Genomic DNA, 22,679 nt, shown 5'->3' with positions numbered 1-22,679 from the left:
ATGGGAACCAGTCCGGCAGCGTGAGTTTGCAGTGTTGTGAGCTGGTCGTGCCATTCTTCTATCAGTCTGCTTTTGTAAACGCACGATGAGTAGATTTGATTGCAGAACATGGGGAATTATTTGTGTACCTGTAAATGTTGCTGCCCATGCTGCACAAAAGAGCCATCACTGAACGGCAAAAGTGGCTTCCTCAAGTCAATCTACAACTATGAATCTCGCACGCCGCAGGACCTTAATCTGAAGAAAGGAGATTTTCTGGAGGTACTATTAGAGACTGAATCCTGGTTATATGTCAGGAGACACCCAGCAAAAGGTGAAAGATCCACAACCTTAGCTCAAGAGAAGGGCTATGTGCCTAAAGACTTCGTCAAACCTTGGAGTAGCGTAGAGGCCGAGTTGTAAGTTCTTAAAATTATTTTGATTGCAAAAATATTGTGTCCATGCATACTGTTATGTAAAGGAGTAATAACACTAATGTTTTGATTGTTTGCCCTAAATGAAACGGATATGCTGCCATACCTGTTTCACAAGTTCTAGTTTTGCTCCAGCTGCTGCTGTCACTGTTACTAATTCGTGTTTTTCTGTAGAGATGACACATTGGAATTGTTATAGAAGCTTTTATGGTGAATTCACACACACACACACACACACACACACACACACACACACACACACACACACACACACACACACACACACACACACACACACACACACACACACACACATGTTGGTGCAGCTATCCTTATGAGGACTCTCCATAGACATAATGATTTTTATTCTGTACAAACTATAGATTCTATACCCTAACCCTAACCCTACCCCTAAACCTAACCCTCACAGAAAACCTTCTGCATTTTTACATTTTCAATAAAACATTGTTTAGTAGGATTTTTAAGCGATTTGAAATATGGGGACAATAGAAATGTCCTCATAAACCACATTTATAGCATAATACCCTTGTAATTACTAATTTGTAACCTAAAAAAATGTTCTCATAAACCACATAAACAAGCCCACACACACACACACACACACACACACACACACACACAAACACACTAAATCTATCTATTTCAAAAATGTAAGTTTATGTAATCGCTGCCTTGAAGTTTTAAGTAGAATCAACATGGCTTTACAAATAATTTCAACTCATTATTTTACATTAGTTAATGACTAGATTAAAAAATAATTAGTTGAAATTATTTGTAAAGCCACGTTGATTTTATTTAAAACTAAAATCATTAAACTAAAATCAACTAAATAAAATAAAATCACTTACATTAATTCTTCTGTTTAATCTTGAGTATTCTTTGAGCTGTAAAGTTGTTCTTTAGATGTTTTAGGGTTTACGGTGTTACATCGTCATGGCAACATAGCTGCCATGAAAAGATTAATAAGTGATTTTGTCACACTAAAATCATGTTAACACATCTTGTTTATGTTGTTTGGCCATACCTTTGAAACAGTGAGTATTTTATTGTTTATGGATTGGTCCCACATTGACTTCCATTGCAAGTGCCTCACCATGACCCAATTTAATCATTAAAAAAAAAATGTTTTGTGGTAATTATAACATTATACCACAAAGGCTTAATTTGTATTCAACCTGAAATATTCCTTCTTAAGTTGGTCAATTGATTTTTTTTTAAAATTTTTTTGACAGTTTACAGGTCATATTTCATCCCAAAATCAATACAAAAAAATTAAATAAAGAATATGATGCCCTTTTAGGGTCATAAAAAAATAAATAAAAAAATCATTGTGACATTTAAACACAAATTTTTTTTTTTTTTTACGATTTTATTTTTCATTACAGTAATCAGAATTTTGAAAAGAAATTGTCGTTAAATAATTGTGACGTCACAATTGTTAGTGGTCATGACAATAGGCCTAATTTTCTTTACAAAATATAATTCCTTCATTTATTTATTTTATTTCTTTTTTTGTGTGAAATATGCACTAGCATTAGCATTAACATTTTGATGTACTGTTATTAACTTTATACTGTTTTTAATAAAAATGTAGGATTAGTTTCATCACTGCATTATGACAGTTATGAAAATGACATTTATTTAATATTATAGTATGTGAGTGGTGGTGGTGTAGTGGTCTAAAGCACATAACTGGTAATCTGGTACTCAGAAGGTTGCTGGTTTGATCCCCACAGTCACCACCATTGTGTCCTTGAGCAAGACACTTAACTCCAGGTTGCTCCGGGGGGGATTGTCCCTGTAATAAGTGCACTGTAAGTCGCTTTGGATAAAAGCATCTGCCAAATGCATAAATGTAAATGTAGTAATGCAAAGTTAGATAAATGGTCCAAAAATAGGCTTATTTATTTTTTTACACACAATATAGATATATTAGCTGTTTCCCCCCTGTTTATTTAGGGGTGAAATAAGACCTTGAGATTTGAGATTTGACCATTAAAATCTTTGCTTTTGGTATTTAGTGATGTATTGAAATATTTAGTAATATTTCAAGCGTATACAATAACAGTACAGCATACAACATGGGCATAAAGGAAAATGAATGGAATAATCCGTTTCAATTTTGGTTTTTTAGATGGTATTTTGAAAAAGTTAAAACCCGTATTGAAGCCAAGAGATGTCTGCTGAGACCAGAGAACGACGAGGGTGCGTTCCTCATATGGAAGTGTGAAGAAAAGAACAACTATTACCTATCAGGTACTTCTCAATGCCATGTGCTCATAGTGGCTAATGAGCTTTTGTTCTGTAGCCTCAGGGCTTTAAATAAATATTGTTTCTTTTAAAGTGAGAAATGGCCCTCATGCGAGTCATTACAGGATTAAGCAGACAGAATTGGAGAAGATGTTTTTCCTTGTTCATCATACAACCTTCAAAACCTTGTCTGAGTTGGTAAAATTTTATTCTGAACACGAGGGCCGACTCTGTGCGAAGCTTAATGAACCATGTGTGAAGGTTAGTATTATTCAATGCATTTGCAACCCATAAGCAAATTAAATTTAAGGGGCTGTTTTTCCACCACTGGTCCAATGAGAACCATTGAGCTCTCGTTGCGGAACTGCACCATTGAAAGCACATTGAAAGCAACCATTCTCAGAACCGTTCGGTCCGATGGTGGAAAAACACAACGTTTTCCACTGCTCCAAACATTTTTTCCAATCTGTCCATAAACCCCCAGTTGGACCAGCCAGCTCCCTCCACCCTGTCATTTTATTCAAAATGGGAAATAGAGAGAAGTTTACTGTCCAAAATCAAGAAACTAGGCTGCGGAGAGTTTGCAGAGGTGTGGCAAGGGCGTTGGAACAACACAACAGATGTGGCTATCAAAGAGTTTAAAGGTAACAAGTCCAGTGTATCACCTTAGAACATTGGTTCTCTACTGGTTTTACTTCAGGACCTTACATTGGTCACCATGTAGCATCCCAAAGCTGTGTATCGTACAAAAGCCAACCAATAAAATATTTATTTACTGTATATTACCAAAGACTACATAAGCCCAATAATACGCCACTGAACCCTCATTTTGGGCATTACGTTCTTTTGGCCTGCATAGTTTTCTTTATGGTTTTCGAGAACGAGGACACGTAGCACAACCTGTCCATGTTGACATCTGCCTCAGTTGTCTAGACCCTACCAATTGCCAAAATACTGCAGAGTTTGACTGGACACTTCACCTTTTAAGCCAACAACAAACAACTGGGGGAATGTTTACTCCTCGCTTTTAAAAATGTATTATATGTTTCGCTATCCTAAATGCATGGTTATATGGTTAGTTGAATGATATAATTTGGCGCTTTGCATGGATTTGTCCTGCCTGTGACCCTATCAGTACAGACATGTGACCCATTTAAGGGTCCTGAATCGTGACCCGCCAGTTGAGAGCCATTGTCATAGAGAATAATCCCTTCTTACAATTCAAACTCAAACAAAATGGTAATATGCATTTATAGATCTTGCTGGATTATGATAAAATAATCTCTTGTAATCTCGGAGTGGTGGTGGCGTAGTTGGCTAAAGCACATAACTGGTAATCATAAGGTTGCTGGTTCGACCCCCACAGCCACCACCATTGTGTCCTTGAGCAAGGCGCTTAACTCCAGGTTGCTCCGGGGGGATTGTCCCTGTAATAAGTGCACTGTAAGTCGCTTTGGATAAAAGCGTCTGCCAAATGCATAAATGTAAATGTTATTTCGTTTAACATTTGCTGTACTTTCTGGGCCACTTGCAGTCAGCAGTCCAGACATCAGAACAGAGATTGAAATCATGAACAAACTGTGTCACGAGCGCTTGTTGAAGCTCTACGGTGTCTGTACCATTGACGAACCCATCTGGATAATCACAGAGCTCATGAAAAATGGCAGTTTAAAGACATTTCTCTTCAGTAAGTGAAGCAATACTAACAGTAAAATATGAATCTAGACATACCTCCAAGTATTAAACATCACAGATACCTTTACTTTAATAAACAGCTTGGATTTGCTTTCGTTTAACTTTCCCAGGCCACAAAGAGAAACAAGATCTAGAGTTTTCACTTCTGATGGATTTTGCTGTCCAGGTAACTTGATTTCATTGAAGGTGATACAGTGGTGTAGAATGTATGAAATGTTACTAATGTATGGTTTTAAAAGTCAACATAGTCAACATGTTCACAACCCAGTTTACTTACGTAATATAACCTATTTCCCTATTCTTTCCATGAAAATAAAATGTCAGACGGGACTCGATTTTATCGAGGTATAATGGTAATTGATTGGATGGTGAGAAGTCTAAATGGGGTTGAAAAATAACAGGCTCGGTGACATCTGAGCAAGTTATCACATTTTGTTGATTAGCTTCCATGGAAACTCACTTGATAGCATGTTGAACTTTGAACTCGGAAGACTGCGGTTCAAGCCCAGCCAAACATGCAAGGTAACACGTGAGACAAAAGTGTCATAGAAGTGACGCGAGATGGCGTGATTTCTCCTGAAAATGTGCTTTTCATGTTGCATTTGCTTTTAGGTCTGAATCGGTTAGGATTAGGTGTTGGTTAAGGGTAAGGATGTTTGTTTTGTTCACCTCTTCTTTGATTAGATCACCAAGTTTTAAGGTTGGGGAGGTACATTTTTCTCATTAAAACCTCTATCTAATATTCACATTAAAAACCTCGTCTGATTACAACGCCATTTCAAGGCACGTTTATTTGCCTTGAAATCACTTGACACAATTTCACTCGCTTTTATCGCCCCCTGCTGGACATTTCACTGCAAAACGTGGAATGTAGCACGTAAATATTGCCACAGTGACAATGTTTATGAGACTCTTCTGAGCTGATGAATCTTAAGGTTTGAGGTTAATTGGACTTTGTCTGTAATCACTTGGGGATATTCACCTGCAAATCGTTCATAGTGCAGTTTTAAAGACATATGAGCCACCATTATACTTTAATTTCAGTTCATGCAAAACTTTAAGTCTTCTCATTTTGGATTTCCTTGTTCTTTTGTTGAACTCAGATTACAGAAGGAATGATTTACCTTGAGAATAAAATAGTTCACAGAGATCTGAGAGCTGATAACATTCTGCTCACCGACATGCAATCCTGCAAAATAGCCGATTTTGGACTCGCTGAGCTCAGTCTCACTGGAAACCAAAGAAATTCATCAGGTGAGATATTTCACGTGGTCATGTACACCAATTTAGCATAGATACAGAAATACCATTATACACCTACTCATGAGCAGGGCTGGATTGGTAATCTGGCATACCAGGCATTTTCCCGGTGGGCCGACGCACTTTTGGGCCGATCAGGGGCGGACTGGCCATCGGGAGAACTGGGTGGGCCGGTGGGTCGGCCGTGAAATGGGCCACGATAAGCTAAAATGAGCCACCGTGTTACGCAGTACGGACCACAAAACGGCACCGTGATATGCAGAAAAGGACAGCAAACAACTTTGGGCCAGTTGCCATGTAAAATCCCGGGCCAATTTTTCTTCCCAGTCCAGCCCTGCTCATGAGTTTCCATGTAAACTATGAAATTACAAATAGAAGTTTAGGAATAAAAAATAGAAAATCAAAACTTGATCAAATATCTTTCAAATATATTTTAGCTTCTTTAAAGTAACAACAAGTTCTGCACACTTTTACTATAAAGCATCATTTGAAAAATGATACATTTTAACATATTCTGATGTAACAATTTATTCATATTAAACTACAAATCTAATTCCAAGCAATTAAAATGATTCCTGGCAAAAGGATTTAAACAAGATTTATTTTAATATGCTTAACTTTGATTAGTATTAAATGAGTTCAATTAATGCCAAAGCGAATGTAATTGCTTTGCCATTTACCAAACTGTATGTTTTAAAAGTTCATACACCTTGTTACTTTAATTAAATTCTTCAAATATATTCTGAGTTCATAAAATGTATATTACACCATTTAAAGATTACTCAGTTCAGTTTGATGGAAATCATGGCTGGACTGGGAAGTTAAATCGGCCCGGGATTTTACATGGCAACTGGCCCAAAATTGTTGGGGTGTTCGCTGTCCTATTCTGCATATTGCGGCGCCGTTTTGTTGCCCGTCATGCATAACGCGGCGGCTCATTTTAGCTTATCGCGGCCCATTTCACGGCCGACCCACCGGCCCGCCCAGTTCTCCCGATGGCCAGTCCAGCCCTGATCGGCCCCAAAGTGTGTCAGCCCACCGGGAAAATGCCCGGTATGCCAGATTACCAGTCCAGCCCTGATGGAAATGTATCACACAAATGAAATTCGTAAGTCATTTAATCTTTAGATTGACTCAAAAGTAAATTCAGCTTAGTCTATCTAAACTTTCCACTGGTAGTGTGAAGATTGTTGAGTTATTTATAAGTACAGTAATTCTCTTCTGCTTGCAGATGTTAAGCTTCCTGTGAAATGGATGGCTCCTGAGATATTTGAGAACAAGTGCTACACAAGCAAGAGTGACGTCTGGTCTTTCGGGATCCTCTTAACTGAAATCATCACGTATGGAGATGACCCATACCCTGGTAAACACACACATCAGAACTGTGAACAACATGAATCTGTGCGCAAGATTACATTTGACCTTTCTAACTCCGGCGCTTGCTTCCAAACTCAGGTCAAGCCAAAATAACGTGCATTCGAGCAGTTCAGCGAGGACAGCGGATGGAGCGGCCGCCCGGTTGCCCTGAAGCACTCTATGACATTATGCTGCTGTGCTGGAGGTCAAACCCAGAGGAGAGACCAACTTTTACTGAACTAAGGAAGAAGCTGATGGATCTCATCCATGAGCCGGTTTCTGAACTGGAGTAGATGCTGTAAAAACGAGACACTTTTGAGCTTGTATGTAACATGAATACAAAAATAGTTAACTCAAAGAGGTCATAGATTACTGTATAGGAAATATCTACTGAAATAAATACATTATAAATGGTTGAATCTCACAAAAACATGTACACCTCTAAACTAATAAAATAATAATATATCCAATAAAGGAATTTTACGATGTTTTGCATTATTCTCGTGACAATTAAGCACATTTCTTCACCAAAATTCATGTTTCTGGATATTTAACTTTAAAGATTTTTGTTATCCCCAAGATTTACAATCGTGTTTCGGATTACATTCCAGTTACTGTAGTACAATATTTTTACCAAAATAAATGATGTTTTGTAATGCAATGATTGTATTTAAATAAGCATAAATTACAGATAAATACTATCATGATGTATCACTACTTTATTGATACATTTATTTACGCATTTATTTATTAAAATTAAAATAATTATATATTATTATTAATACATACAGTATATATTATTGAAATAATTACAGTAAAAATACAATAAGACTATGCTTTTTTATTTAAATCAGCATAAATTACAGTCACAAATTCGATCATGATGCATCAGTATTTTTTTTTATAATTTCAACAATACTTCATGAATTTATTCAAATTAAAAGAATTATACACTATTGTTATTATTACTAAAATATACAGCATATGCTAATTGAAATGGCATATACTGTATTACAGTAAAATACTGTAATATAGTGCTTTTTAATTTAAATCAGCATAAATTAGTCACAAATTCTATCATGATGTATCAATACTTTATCATTTAAATAACATATTGATATTTTTCTGCATTACGGATATTAGAATGACATTTGTTTGCCTAATCTGCTTTACTGTTATATACAATAATGTCATAATGCTAAAAAATCTAAATAGTCCTAAAATTAGTTAAACTAAAAGTTTTTAGAAAAATACAATTTCTCTTTTTTCTCTCATATGACTCAAACACATTGTTGACAGGTTTAGTGAGATTCAGCCATTTCCAGACTGTGATATAAATCTCTCAAACACATGATTAGTTCCTGTACAGTAGCTCAACTGGTCGTGCACGAGTTTGGTTCCCGCACAAACCGCAAAAAAATAATGTAGACCATGAATTTAGTATGTTAGTCACTTTGGAGAAAAGTGCCAAATGCATAAATGTAACACTAGTATTATTATATAAGTGTGTGTAAACTTTCAGAAAAGCTTGCAAAGCTGCGATTTAGCATCTGAATTCCCAAAAAGCTGTTGCAATAGTCCCTGGAAAGAAGGACGTTGTTGTCTGATATAAACTAATGTGGCCGACGCAGCTGAACTCCACGATGAACCAATGATGACCGTCCTGACCTCTTGCTGAAATGACATCTGACCTTTGTGACAGCAGAGCCTATACAAATCAATGTTGGAATTTTAAGCTGTATACTTCATTATCTAATGTAGAAAGAACTAGAATCTTCTGTGACATGATAAATAAAAACATTGTGATGTAATAATGCAATCTTTAAAATGTCCGGATAGTAGTTAGGTTTCCTTCTTCCTTCTAAGAACACATTTCAAGTGACTTTGACTTTTTACATCGCTAAAATGTTTTACCAGCTCTAAATACTTGTCCTGTCCTTTCAAGAATGTGAAATACTTATATGTGAAATTCTTTGAATTTTGTTGGTAGATGTTGGGAGTGCCCTGGACTTACCTTAACTCTATATGTTAACTCTATACTCTGCTTGAAAGCTTCACTTTATTTAGTTGACCAGCTACACCATGCAACAACTGCTTTATGCAGCACAATGAGCTAGTAGCTAACAGCTAGCGGTCGTGTTATTGTTTGTGTCGTGTTTAAGATGATGTCACGGCAGTAGATGCGGCGCAACTATGACAATCAGCCTATAATCCCACCCAAGTTGAGGTTGCACTAAACGGCAATGGAAATGCAACCTCAGAAATGTAAAGCGAGTCGAGTTGAGGCGAGTCCAACCGTAACGTGCAGTGGAAAAGTGTCATAAAGGGGCACTATAATTTTATCAAAGATAAGCTATGTAAGATGAATGGTTTTGTTTAAATATCCTGTAAATTGCAGGCTTATGACACTGTCTATACACAATGTTGAATTACATTTACACACCATTAACTAATAGTTGTCCTAGATTGATGACTGACGCAAGTTAACCTCAATCCTCTCTCAAGCAGCTAAAGATACTCCCACTGCAAAGGCAATGAGATTAGAATGATGCAAGAAATATTCAGGATGCTTATTTATCCTTAAAGGAATATTCCGGGTTCAATACAAGGTTAGCTTGTGACATAATATTGATCACCACAAAAAAATCTGAGTTCCAGAGAGGCGCTTACAATGGAAGTGAATGGGGCAAATTTTTGAACGTAAAAATGCTCTCTGTTTCAAAAATATAGCCACAAGATATATACAATATGTGTGCTAACATGATTTTAGTGGGATAAAATCACTTACTAACCTTGCTGTGTAAAGTTAGAGCCAATTTTACAGCTTCATTGCCATGTCAACAAATAGTAAAACCTTAAAAATTACGATTAAACACATTTACAGCTCAAATAACACATAAGCTTTAACAGAAGAATTAATGTAAATGCTTTTATAAAGTTAGAATCTTCACATGTCTGCCTTTAAATCAAGGGTGTAGCCAGGAAATTACATTTGTGTGGGCCTCAATAAAAATGGATGGGCCAAATTTTCAGCCACATTTTTTTAAAACCAAATTTTCCATAACAACATTCAAACAGTTCATTCACGCTTTCAGAAATCAGAATTTATGCATTCCAAACTTATGCAAATATATGCAAATATGCATTTTATATATCTAAATTCAAGTAGAAAACAAAAATCTCTAATATTCTGTGTGGGCCTGGCTAATTTGGGTAAACCCAGGCACAGCCTTTGCAACGCCACTGCTTTAAACCCTCAAAAAATTGGTCACATTTACTTCCATTGTAAGTGCATTATCATTTTGTATTTATTTATTTATTTATTTGCTATTTAAAGATAAGGAAGGATGAGTTTAAATATTTTTTTGTGGTAATCAACATTATGCTACACATGCTGTCAATTGAGATTAACTTGTATTGAACCCTGAATATTCCAAAGTGTGTTTACCTGCACTATTCAGTGAGTAAGTGAAAGGACAAAATAGAAGAAGTTTAACAATCACTTAAAGTAAAAATAAATAAATAAAAAAGCATGAAAGTAAACTTGGATTTTTAAATTTTTCTAAAGAAAATGTGAGTAGTTCCTGCCAGTGCAAAACTGCGCAAAATGTGTTTTAAGTGGTTTTTAGCATGTTGCTATGGGTAGTTCGAACCCCCCCTCACTGCCAAAGGTCCAGAATTTAATTCGTTTTTTTTATTTTTATTCATTAATATCATTCTTTACAGAAGTTTACTGACGTTATTCACTCATATCAAAATCTGTGTGCGCGGTAAAGTTAGTTTGACGTTCGAATTTCGGTTTCGCAGATGTAAGGGACCGTCTGAAAACTCCACTCACTACGATAAAACATAGGAGATGTCCACTCGTTCACAGAATTATTTTTGAAGAATATTCACTAAAATTCACCAAAATGGTGTTTTCTCATTTTAAAGGCTGTGGTAACTTCCTAGAGGATATATGAATTTACTGCAGGTAAAATTATTACAGTAATCCCTTATTTTATTTTATTTAATTTTTATTTTTTCTAGAATTTTAGTGATTAAAGTCCTTCCATCCTCTAAAATTGATTACTGTACTTATATAATTGATCTTACTGTATTAATTTCGCCTGTAGTGTGACTGTCTGTCCTCTGGGAAGTTATAAGAATATTCTGAAGGTGAATTAAAAAAAAAATAATTATGTAACTTGCACGTGAATTGAATGAATGAGTGGACGTCTCCTATGTTTTAGCGTAGTGAGTGGAGTTTTCAGACGGTCCCTTACATCTGTGAAACCGAAATTCGAACGTCAAATGTTACCGCGCCAAATCAGTGAGGCCAACGACATCCAGCTGGGTAGTGAGTATGGCGCGAAAAGATCAGGAGAGACGGAAGAGAAAGCAGGCAGAAGCGTCGTTGTCGCAGAATATTGAACATATGTTCAAAAAGACTGCCAAACAGGGTGCGGTTGTTGTACTTGGTAAGCAATTCGACAACATTGTAGTAAATATTTTCAGTGCATCAAAAATCGTGCACGTTAAAATACCAGCAGACAAGCTAATCCAGCACAAAATAGTGCATGAAAAGTCACCAAAATGAAGTATTTTAACTTCATATTTAAATACAAAATGAGGCAAAAAGGTCCACTTTAAAAAAATTAAATAAAGTTCTTTGCAAAAATCAGCATATTAAAAAATCTGACAACGTAAAAAACGGTATTTACATTATCGGAATACTCTCTGCTTTTGACATCAAAACATAGTCCTGCGCACAACAGGTGCGCACATTGCATTAGTTGGTAAAAACGCCGGTAAAGGTGTGTACATGTAAAGCGAAATCGGAGCAATGTGCAAAAAACTACATTTATTTGATAGGTTTATGCTTAAACCGTTTATGACCATACCCCATCAAAGTAAAACCATTAAAAGCATTTACATGAACACATGTTGTCAGTATATTATTATTATTATTATAAACTTTATTTAACCAGATTAATCCCTTTAGATTAAAAAACCTCTTTTCCAAGAGATACCTGGCAAAAAGTAAATTTTTTCATTGTGTGCCCCACCCCCCCAGAAACTTCTGACATTCTCCTTCCCATCAGATGAAAAAACAACCACTAATTGAGACCCTATCTAGTTTACTGTGTTATAGCCTGTTATGAAAACCAACAAACAGCACGCATGAAGTTGAGCATTTATTAAATGTTAAGATAAAATAGCAACATACAACAAACCTTTGACCAGGATGCTTTAAGTACCATTCATGGTGAGATGTTTTACGATGTAAAATGCGGTGTACAGCGCCACTTAGCAGCATCAGAACATCTTATGACTTCAGAAATAAATAAACGTACTTATTTCATTTGAACATATAACGAGTGTCTCATACAGTACAAATGTGGATGAAACCTCATTATTACACATATCTGTTTATTTCACTCTCAAAGTACAATTGTGTTATGTAGCATGTAAACTAAATTTACAGTATGCACTGTATGCATTACAAACCTTGATTGAGGTTTGGGTGAATGTAAATAATAATTGTAAAATAACTGACAGCACCCTGAGAATACAACGTTTATCAGTAAAATGTACATTATTCTGTGGACTACGAAATTTAGTGCATACAGCATTTCCAATTAGTCCCTTTGCTTGGGAATCCATATACAGTAAAATGTTTCATTTGTTGATAAAAGTGCAGCATTTGTGTTGCCTTAGTGTGTGTGTCAGTAAAATAATACCTACTGTATACCATAAACATATACAGAATATTACAATATACAACTCTGAGATTAAATTTGTCAATAGATATTTTGATTCAGTGCTAACTCTGAGATGCTAAAGTCAGATTGACCATTTCAAACACTGGAGTCCACTCGAAAGAAACATGTGTAATCAAATATAAAGTGCTTCGTGTAAGGGGTTATCAAAAAAGATATTACAACTCTTCACCGTTCATCATAATATCATTGTCCATTGGCTTCTTTTGTTTACTGGCCCTTCTCTTATCTTAGGAGAGACTTCACATTCAGTGAACCCATTGCCAATGTCCTTTTGGTTTACTTGCCCATTTGTTTCACTATTATCTTTTATATGGAGGTTTAGTAATCACAAACATGTTTTCTCCTTGACTTTCAATACTCTCAGTGCAGATCTTTCAGTTTAGCTTGTGCTGCCTGATCAGTGTAGTTCCCCATTGATTCTGGTTGGGAGTCTACTGACGTTCTTGTGATCAGTTTAGCTATTGTGCACTCAAAACCATCAACAATGGTTTCACCAGGTTTATCTTTTAAGAGTCAGGATTAGGATTGTCAGGTTTAAAGTACTCAAAGATCTTCCTGTTTGACTGTTTCATTTTCTAGATCTCCTCTGACCTTCTCTTTGACATTTACCTTTGACATCTTGATGTTTTCTTCATTCGCTTCAGTGTATTATGTCCTATCCTCCTTGGTTCCCTCCTCTGCAGATCCAGCATGGGTGCCATTTGCATTCTTCTCATTGGTTTACTCCTCATTTGGTGGTTCATTGTCATCAGATGTTTCACCTTCAGAAGATTAATCTTTATCAGACTGAGATTGACCTCCATCTGGTGCAGGTTGGTCTTCGTCTGATCTCTCAACGTTAACTTCTTCCCCAGTCTCAGTTTCTGCTGCATCCTCTGGAGCTTTTCCTTACTCACCTGATTCCGTTTCCTCTCCAGTTACTGTCAACTCACCATTTTCTGCAGTTTCTGTGTTCTCTAATTTGTCCTCGTCTTCAGCTGTATGACTGTTTTCTACATCTCCAACTTCTGCAATGTCTCCCTCAGCACCATCTACCTCTTCTGTTGCATTTCCTTCTTTTTCAACCTCTTCCTCAACCGTTTCACCATGTTCTGCTTCTCCTAACTCTTCCTTGTCGGTGTCTGCCTTTCCATCTACCACCATTTCTTCTTTTTCCTCAAATTCTCCAACTCTTGTTCTCCTCCTCTTCTTTGACTCTCTCTCATTCCCCTTCTTCACCATCATCCTCATCACCAGACTCTCTTTTGTTATTTGTTTCTCCTTCATCATTTGTCTTATGCTCTGCAGATACATCTTGGATGTTTTCATGATCTTCGGCCTCTTTTTTTATCAGCCTCTTCCTCAAAGTCACCTTCTTCAGCCTCATTGTCAAGGCCTCTTTCATCATTCACTTCCTCTAGGTCTTCGTGAAGTACTTCTAGGTTGTTTTCTTCTGTATTACCTGCGTTGGCAGTGCTTTGTTCTTCCAACTTCTGTTCTGGAGGTTTAGCTGGATTTTTTTTTCATTTGAAGTATATGCCGCAGATCAAATTCCTTTACAACAGGGGCCAAACTCAAAGCCTGAGCTCGCTGGGCTGCTCTTGATGCCATTTTCTTCTTCATGCATGCATCACACGGGCAATACTCATCTTCACTACGTTGCTCACTATAAGCCGTACCAGACGCAGTGTAAATTTCATCACTCATTGACCGAGAGATTTTTTCTCGCATAACACGAAGACGTTTGCGTCTCTGTTCAGTCTGGACAGTGGATTCTTTTGAAAGAGCATTTTTTGGAGGTCTTGGTCCCTTACCAGCTCGACTTTGGATTTTTTGCAGTTCTCGGTTAATACTTGATTGAATCCGTTTGTGTACCTCCTCTTTTAGTTCTGTGATCATCATATTGAGCATCTCATTGTCATCCAAATCCCACGAGACTTTGAACTCCGCCATGGCATCTGTGTAATGCAACATGAATTGCTTTTCTAGCTTTTTTAATAAACTCAAAACCCAAATGGGATCTGGGTCTTGTGAAACTCTTTTAGTGAGTGAAGCTCTTTGAACAGATGGTGGCGTTCCTGAACTTGTATTTTCCAGAGATTTAATTGTGGAACTCTCATTTCCAGAGCTCTTGTTAAAGGATGTCAGCAGCTTTTGATCTGATTCATTCTTATTCTCTGTGCTTTGAGAATCTTCTTTGGTGACTGGAGTTAAAACAGTTTTTTCTTGTTCATCATCATCATCATCATCATCATCATCATCCATTTCTGCATTCTCTGGACTCCCTTGGACTCCCTCTGCAATGTCTGGTGTTACTTGATCGGAGACTACATTCGATGGATCTAAACCTTCACACGAGGCAGTTGTTGGCTTTTCCTCATCTTCATCCATCACAGCTTCATCTTTATCTTGAAGTGAGGCCTCCTGCTCAGCAATTAGTGGTATATTACCTTGTTCGGTCTCTGATTTTTCTATTATACCACCCATGCTTCCCTTAAAAGAACCCGTGGAGCAACTGCTAACATCTACTCCAGATGAAGACCGTGGGTTAAATTTATCTTCTGCTGATGGATGTTTTTTTATGTCCTGTTTATTCTCAGAGGGCTCTTGGAGCCATAGCGATTGTAGGATCATCATGACTTCATTATATTTGGGATGTTTCTCATTTTTAGGGTCCGAGTCAATCAATCGTAAATTTGCAAGGCAATCAAGTAGCCCCTGGGCTGACTGGCTCAATTTTCTGCCATACACAGCTGAGACCTCAGGTAAACTATTACATCGGTCTAGTTTTGGACCCAGTAAAACCTTCATCACCTGAACAGAAGAATGGCACAGCTTTTGTAAACCCTCTTTTTTAGTCAATGTATTGGGATTGGGATCGATTTCGCTTGTTTCAATTTGTAGTCCTTCACACACCTGTTTCTCAACACAACTGACATGGTTCTTCTCCTGATACTCCTCGTGACGTTCTTCAACCTCTGTTATGTATTCTGGTGGCTCTCTAATGTCCTGTTGAAAAGTCTCCTCATTGCCTGGAGTCTGAGTGAGTCTTTCAGTGAGTTCGACATCCATTTCATAAACATGGCCATCAAGGGGAATGTTCCTGAGCCAGTCCTTCACAACATCTGTAGGGGAAGCGTTTGGTAAGCATGATGGCATCAGTTCTGAAAAACATTCCTCTTTGTTGCGCTCTGATGATTTGCTGACTTTCCTGTGTTTGTACTGGCAGCTTTTCTCACTTTCATTCTCATTAATCTTCTCGACCTTGCCAACATTTTTGCTAGAGGTAATTGACTTTGATTCTCTACTGACGGGTCTTACATTTCCAGTGATCTCTCTTAACAGATCTGCAGCTGAAAGGGCTTGTGATAATGCACTCTCACTGGACGAGCCAGGATTTATAACGGATTCTTTATTTTTATTGTAAAGTTGACAATTCTGAGAAATATCAGACCACACCACTGAATTTGGCCTGGATGTGACTTTTTTCACAGATATCATGTCTGGGTTGGATGTTTGAAGAGATCTTCTATCATTCTTGCAGGTAATTCGGTCATTTTTGGACCTTACTGAATGTTTAGAAGCCTTTGCAGATTTATTTTCTTCCGTAGCTTTTCTAGAGGCTTTTTCACTTTGCTCATGTTTTGAAGATGTCGCAGACATTTTGTTGGATGCATTGTCCATTTCATTAATTCCTGTTTGACTGGTGTGATTGACAGCTTCACAAGATCTCTCACTTCCTTTTGTTGCTGTATTTTTAGCACTTCCCTGTAAAACTCTGGAGGGTGACTCACTGTGTGTAGATGACACTGACAAAGCGGAGGGCACTCTGATATTGTTTTCATTTAACCCACTTCCTGACTTACTCTTCTTAAATTCTGCTGACATTACACTTTTGGCTGAGACAGGCGAGAGAGCTTGCACTGACCTTTGCGATCTTGATTCTGAATTTGCTGAGTTCACAGATGCTGCCATCTTTGATCTTTCCTCAATATCCACACAATTTACAATCTCCATCTTATGTCCACTGTCTTCTGTGGTTGCTGACATGCCACTGGTTGATCGTTCATCAAAGTCATCACACTTTAGTTGTTTAGATGTTAGGCTTAAAAGTTCATCTAACTGGATACACGAAGACTTAATTATGTTCATATGGGATTTAGCTGACAGTTTTGACTTTCCTGACAAGCTGCTTGCAACTCTCTCCTCAGATTCATCATTGACATCCTCTCTTTGGGTCTTAGGCTTTAAATCTTTCAAATTACTACTTTTACTTGATACATTAGAGTGTACCGACAATTCGCTACGAGCTCTGCTAGTAGTCTCCATATCTTCAGTGATGTGGGTCGACTTCGGTCTGCTTGGAGATGGAGACCTCTTTGACCTAGGTAATGGAGAGGTCACAGTTAAGGCATTCATTGCAGTGTCTTTGCCATTCTCTTCTGTGGCGTCTTCTGTGGCGTTTGAACCTGATTTGATAGATCTTTCAGAGCAGGCCTTTCCTGATTCTTCAGAGACCTTAGACATTGCATTGGTGGCTCTCTTTGACTCCAAAATATCATTAGTTGAATCCTCACGCTGTTTTTCAGCATTTGGTACTGAGGTAACTGTGGTTTCGGGTATGCTTTGGCTTGATTTGTGAGACCTACAAGGCCTACTAGAAGTAGGAGAAACTTTGCCATTTTTTGGCATGGATGAATGTTTTGAAGATGCATCTGAATTTATAGATGTTTTGGAGCAGATGGACAGTGAACTGACTAATCGTTCTTTTGCGTTTACCTCAGTTTCCTGCTCACGTTGAACTTTGGAAGCGCTGGACTCTTGGGTGGTGCTTGTCTCTAATATCTTGCAACAACATTTAACAGATCTCTTAGTTTCTTTTGATGAATGTTTAGAGGATGGGATTGATTTATTCGACATGGCACTAGCTGATCTGACTTCTCGAGTGAACTCATTGTCTTCTCCACAGTGATTATCTGATGTAGCATATTTTTGAGCGGGTGCACTTTCTGGTTCAACATCTTGAGAATTAACCAGCTTTGATGGCACTTCCTCTAAATCATCTGAACTGCAAGATCTGGGTGTTATTGCTCGCTCTGAATGGGCAGGATTTGGTTTGTTTGATATCCTAGATGCAGCTGATATATTTGCAGATATTGGGCTGACTGCTCTTTCTTGGCTTTGTTTCCCAGCCTTTCCTCTTTCTGACAGACTTGACATGGGTGTTGGTTCTCTTTCTGAAACAATACAGTCTGGTTCTGACTTGGTTGACTTTGTAGGAGCAATTGACATGGCACTTTTGGTTCGTTCTTTGTTCACAATTTCTACTTCATTATGTTCAGATTTCCCAGTGGAAGACCTTTCATGAGCAGAGTTGTTTGATTTATTTGAGGTAGCAGAGGCATTTGAAGTTTTAGAGAGTGCAGATTCAGAGCGTTCCTGTTTGGCTTCCTCTTCTGATGGAGTATTAGTAACAGGTTCACAGTTTTTACAAGCATGTGAAACACATTTTTCAGATTTGTTTGACATTATGGAACCAACTTCTATCTCAGTTACAAGTGCATCTGTCCCCTCTAGATTACCTGACAATCTTTTACATTCACCACAATGAGAACATACACCAGACTTGCCAGATCTTCTAGAGAGTCCTGAATTTCCTGACATGGCATTTTGAGATCTATTGACTTGCTCTTTTTCATCTTTGCATATCTCCAGAGCATCTGATGCATTGGATCCAGGGATGTTTGTTTGTACTCTGGATTTTAAAGGTGCTTGGCTATGTCCAGATGGAACTGAACTTGGGGTTTTGGCTCCACAATGGCATTCATGGGATCTGGATGACGCTTTTGAAGCTATAGATGTCATACTCTTTGCCCTGTCTGTATGATTTAGTAGTCCTTCACCATCTACTGGTGCTGTGAAAGCAGTATTATACTTTTTGAGCTTCAATGAGTGAACAACACCACTTGATCCTTTACTTGGAGGTCTGGGGGATAAATAAGATCTTTGAGAGGCCTGACAGCCACAACAATGAATACATTTGAATTGATTATCATGCTCAAGATGGTCACTCTGAGACCAATGTGATGCTCTGGAGATGCTTGATAGCAGGTCATCGTAATAGTCATCTCGATCTTCCTTAAAAGACTCAAACACTTTGGACGAGCTGCTGACAACAGAAATTGGCCACTCTTCCATTACCTTAGTGACCTCTTGGTGTGGCGTTGGAGATTTTCCAGCATCAGTTTCCCTGATGTCCATATGAGAACATTTTCTTTTAGCTTGACTGCTCTTTGAGTTAACGGCAAAGGTTGATACTTCACTTCGACTGCAACAGCGATTTATTGCACAGTATTCCACTCTGGTGTCTCCTTCCGCCATAGTCTGCTTAAAGCACGAGGCGTTTTTCACCATACGCTCAGTGTATTCCTCACTGTTTTGAGAAATTGTTTGCATGCTCTCCACAGACGACTTTTTGTGTACAATTTCACGAGACGATCCACTTGAACTTGACGACTTGCAGGCCGCATGGTCTTTGTGCATGGGGTTTTTCCAAATGTCGTACTCTTGGTAGTGGTTGCAACAATTTTGACAATGTGATTCCTCAACATGCTTCTGATGTAACTTTGTCGCAAATGCTTCCTCTGTCTCAGATGGCGAAATGGAGTCTGGGTCTGAATATTTAGCTTTAGCTTGAGGATAATTCGGCTCGCCGACTTTCACAGAGCTTCTATCATAGAGTTTTGTTGAGGACTTTTTTATCTCAGTGGACCACTGGAGAGTCTGATCGTTAAAGAGGTGAAAGCGAACTTTCATCTCAACAGACAGGCTGCCGTCTTTGTTTACAAGCACCCTCTTCTCAATGTCGTCATTCACTACGAGTTCTTTAACGAATGGACAGGTGCTGACACAACCGGATTGTCCTGGCGTCACGCATAATCCATTCTGATAGGACTTTTCTGAAGAAAGGGAGAATCTTGTTGATCTGTTACTGGAGTCTGATCTTGGATGTATGATGCTTTTCTTTGTCTTCAAGCCAAAGTTTACTGTAAAAAGAAATAATACAATTAGTTGTGGGAAGTTTTTATTTTTTTCAGCAAAATAGAGCAGTTACTTGAGACTTCGACATTTTTTTCGACAACATAAATTACACAGTCATAACATCCCAAATGAGAACTTTGAAATGATGTACTTTAAAAAGTACGTTACTAATAAGTTTTTATATAGGGACTACAAAGGTGGTTGTCATTCCTCAAGTGTGTAAATTCACATTTGCTTGACGAATTGTGTGTAATTAAGTTGACAACTGTTGTAGTTTATGTTGTAGAACAAAACATGAAAATCTCTTCAAGCAATATTAACCACAGATCTTTTTTTATTCATAAATTCCAACAACCCATTAGAATTTCCTGAGGGAAACCATGGCATTTTTTAATGGGATTTAGGGCTATAAAATTAACAGCTTTTTAAAAAATTTCAAATTACTTAACTAAAAAGTTAATAACATAATTTTACCATCAACATCCAAACATTGCTATTACAAACAAATGTGAAACAGGCTCTTGTTCCACAAGTGTTTTTTTTTTATGCAAGCTGATAATGTGCTAACTTCATTGAAGCTTGGCGTTGGATGCTTGTTTAGCCTTTAGTATATTATTAGAGACATGTGGGTTGACAGAATTCATTACTATAATGATTCACTGAGAACAAACACATGTAAAATATTGTTAAAATGGACTCTGCACACAATGAGAGAAAATATTTACCATTCTTTTTGCTCTCATGGCCTTCACTGCTGGACCGAGATCTTGTGCCCATTCCTGGCAGTCTTTCTTCTGAGAGCTTCTTCGCGCTCTCCATAAGAAGAGGCCTGAAGGGTTCTCGACCTACACACACCAAAACACTTGGGCACTGCATCAAACACTGAATACTGTCAATCTATGGAGAGTAAAAAATAATCAAAAACAGAGATAAGATGCATTAAATAGTCAGATTCACTCAGAGATACATACTTATTGGCACCGTTCCAAAGCTAGTGAGCTGCATCTTTGTCTACACAGGCAGCTACCTTTTTTAGGAAACATCCTAAAAACGTCACATGGTCAACACAAGTAAAGCATGGGACACTTGACTAACATTAACAGTTGATTGAAATAAACCAGTCAGTCAACTGTCGGCCATCTTTGAATGCTCTCGGGAGGCTATTTACAGTCATGACAGCGCAGCTCTGATCTACTTGAATGGGGAAACACAGAAATCTCAAAAACGGTTGGTCAAGATTACAATCAAAGAACATATTTCAAACCAGCAATAAAATTTGACAACAATGGAATAATAAATTGTGCTTCTTTTACCTAATTTTTCACAAAAAAACTAAATTTTCACGGCTAGTATAGCTAATGCGCATACACGTTCTCGTTTTAAATGCCAATCTTTTTTTTTACAGGGTTTGTTTACTCTAGAATGTGAATTTGTGCAGCATGAATAGAGTTTTTTTTTTTTTTTTTAGCTTTATTTGAGCAAAACAAGCTACGATATCATTGCTGTCAAATTTTATTCCTGATTTTGAAATATGTTCTTGAACTACAATCAAAAGCTTTGGAGATTTTGGTCTTTCCCCAAATAGATTGGAGCTATACTTGTGTAACCAGTCCTGCTCGACCCACTACGAGCAAGATTTGAACCGGTGTCAGTCGGCATGGGAGGCGGTCTCGCTAACGAGGAGGCTAAAGGCTACAGCCTCTAGCGTTAGTTGCTAGTGCGCCTCTTTGAGGCCAGGGGAGTGAGGTTTATACACACCACACAGCTATCACGTACCAGCTGGCTCCTGTTACACTTGCATGACTGGAAATAACTGCCCCTGGAATTACCAATATGGTCTACGAGTGACCTGACATGTTCATTGCATCTTTTTTATCTACAATGCAAGTGAACGGTGAAGCTTACAGTTTGCCTAACGTGAACTTTTGCCATTATAGCGTTATATGACTGACATAAATTTTACATGGGCCTGCAGTTATGTCCTGACCTGACCCTTGACTCCTGAAATACTTGACCTGGATATTTTAAGAATGGCTGAAGAAATTAAATCTCTACCTTGCATCCCTCCAGCGTATAGAGCTTCTTAACATGACACTGCATGAGCTCGGAAATCTCCTCCATGAAGACACGAAGGCTTCGAGCGGTTCTCCTATTCAGAATGATGGACCTTCTCATAGCAGGGTCATTGTTTTTCACTAGTAGGATCCTCTTTGGGTGTCGATGGTAGTGCTGGTATCCCGAGGGGGCTTCTTTGGGTCTGGAGGGCTTCCTTTGGGATTTATGAAGGTGGCTGTGGTGCTGCCAGACTGCTGGCATCTTCCCTGCAGCTTCCATGTTGATTTGCTTCACGTAGCGGCGATCGGAGCACAAATAACAGCCCCCATCCTCCAACTGCTCTAAATATTTAATGCTGTGGGTGCCCCTGGGGGTCGTGATGGTACGGACACCAAAAGGGAGAGGGACCTTTTGGGAAAGGTCATCCAGTAAGGCATCAAAGCATTTGAAGCTGCGTTTGTGGATGGCCATCTTGACGCCTTTGAACTTGGCGTCGCCGCTCTTGTAGAAGGTGATTCTTTTGGCTGGTGTTGCCCCAGTCACGCTGGAGGAGAACGAGGATGATGGAGGATGTGGAAAATGATGATGTTCATCTTTAAACTGGGGATCGATATCGAAGGAGCCTGTGGTCACTCTCTGCATCTCTCCTCCTCGTCAAGTTCAGTTCAATCTGTAAAGGAGAGTTTATTTTTATTTTTGTATTTTTTTCTTGGTAAAAACGTATAAACATGTTTAAAATAATAATAAGCAAAAAATACTGGCGAAGCGGAAAGACATAAAATATTAAGTTAAAGATATTAAAATTATTTGCCAGTGGGGTAAGAAAATAAAAGAAAATAAACTT

General features: G+C 38.0%; 2 protein-coding genes across 2 annotated transcripts; one reads left to right on the top strand and one right to left on the bottom strand.

Annotated features, from left to right (window-relative positions):
* Positions 1–3: 3 nt before the first annotated feature.
* On the top strand, positions 4–7,588 carry LOC127662445 (tyrosine-protein kinase Src42A-like). Its single transcript, XM_052153616.1, has 9 exons — positions 4–398; positions 2,569–2,690; positions 2,779–2,945; positions 3,169–3,328; positions 4,219–4,371; positions 4,490–4,545; positions 5,483–5,633; positions 6,871–7,002; positions 7,095–7,588. The coding sequence occupies exons 1-9, from the start codon at positions 109–111 to the stop codon at positions 7,286–7,288; spliced, it is 1,425 nt and encodes a 474-aa protein (XP_052009576.1). The 5' UTR covers positions 4–108; the 3' UTR covers positions 7,289–7,588.
* A 6,646-nt stretch (positions 7,589–14,234) lies between these two features.
* rp1l1a (rp1 like 1a) lies at positions 14,235–22,477 on the bottom strand. The gene is made up of 3 exons (XM_052153426.1): positions 21,836–22,477; positions 20,506–20,677; positions 14,235–19,785 (listed from the first exon to the last, which is right to left on the bottom strand). The coding sequence occupies exons 1-3, from the start codon at positions 22,475–22,477 to the stop codon at positions 14,246–14,248; spliced, it is 6,354 nt and encodes a 2,117-aa protein (XP_052009386.1). The 3' UTR covers positions 14,235–14,245.
* Between the last annotated feature and the right edge of the window lie 202 nt (positions 22,478–22,679).

The sequence above is a fragment of the Xyrauchen texanus genome, chromosome 22 (genome assembly GCF_025860055.1).
Source record: "Xyrauchen texanus isolate HMW12.3.18 chromosome 22, RBS_HiC_50CHRs, whole genome shotgun sequence".
In the NCBI taxonomy this organism is placed as follows: Eukaryota; Metazoa; Chordata; class Actinopteri; order Cypriniformes; family Catostomidae; genus Xyrauchen; species Xyrauchen texanus.
Note: the sequence above shows the minus strand (reverse complement) of the source record. Positions and strands in the feature narration are given on the sequence as shown.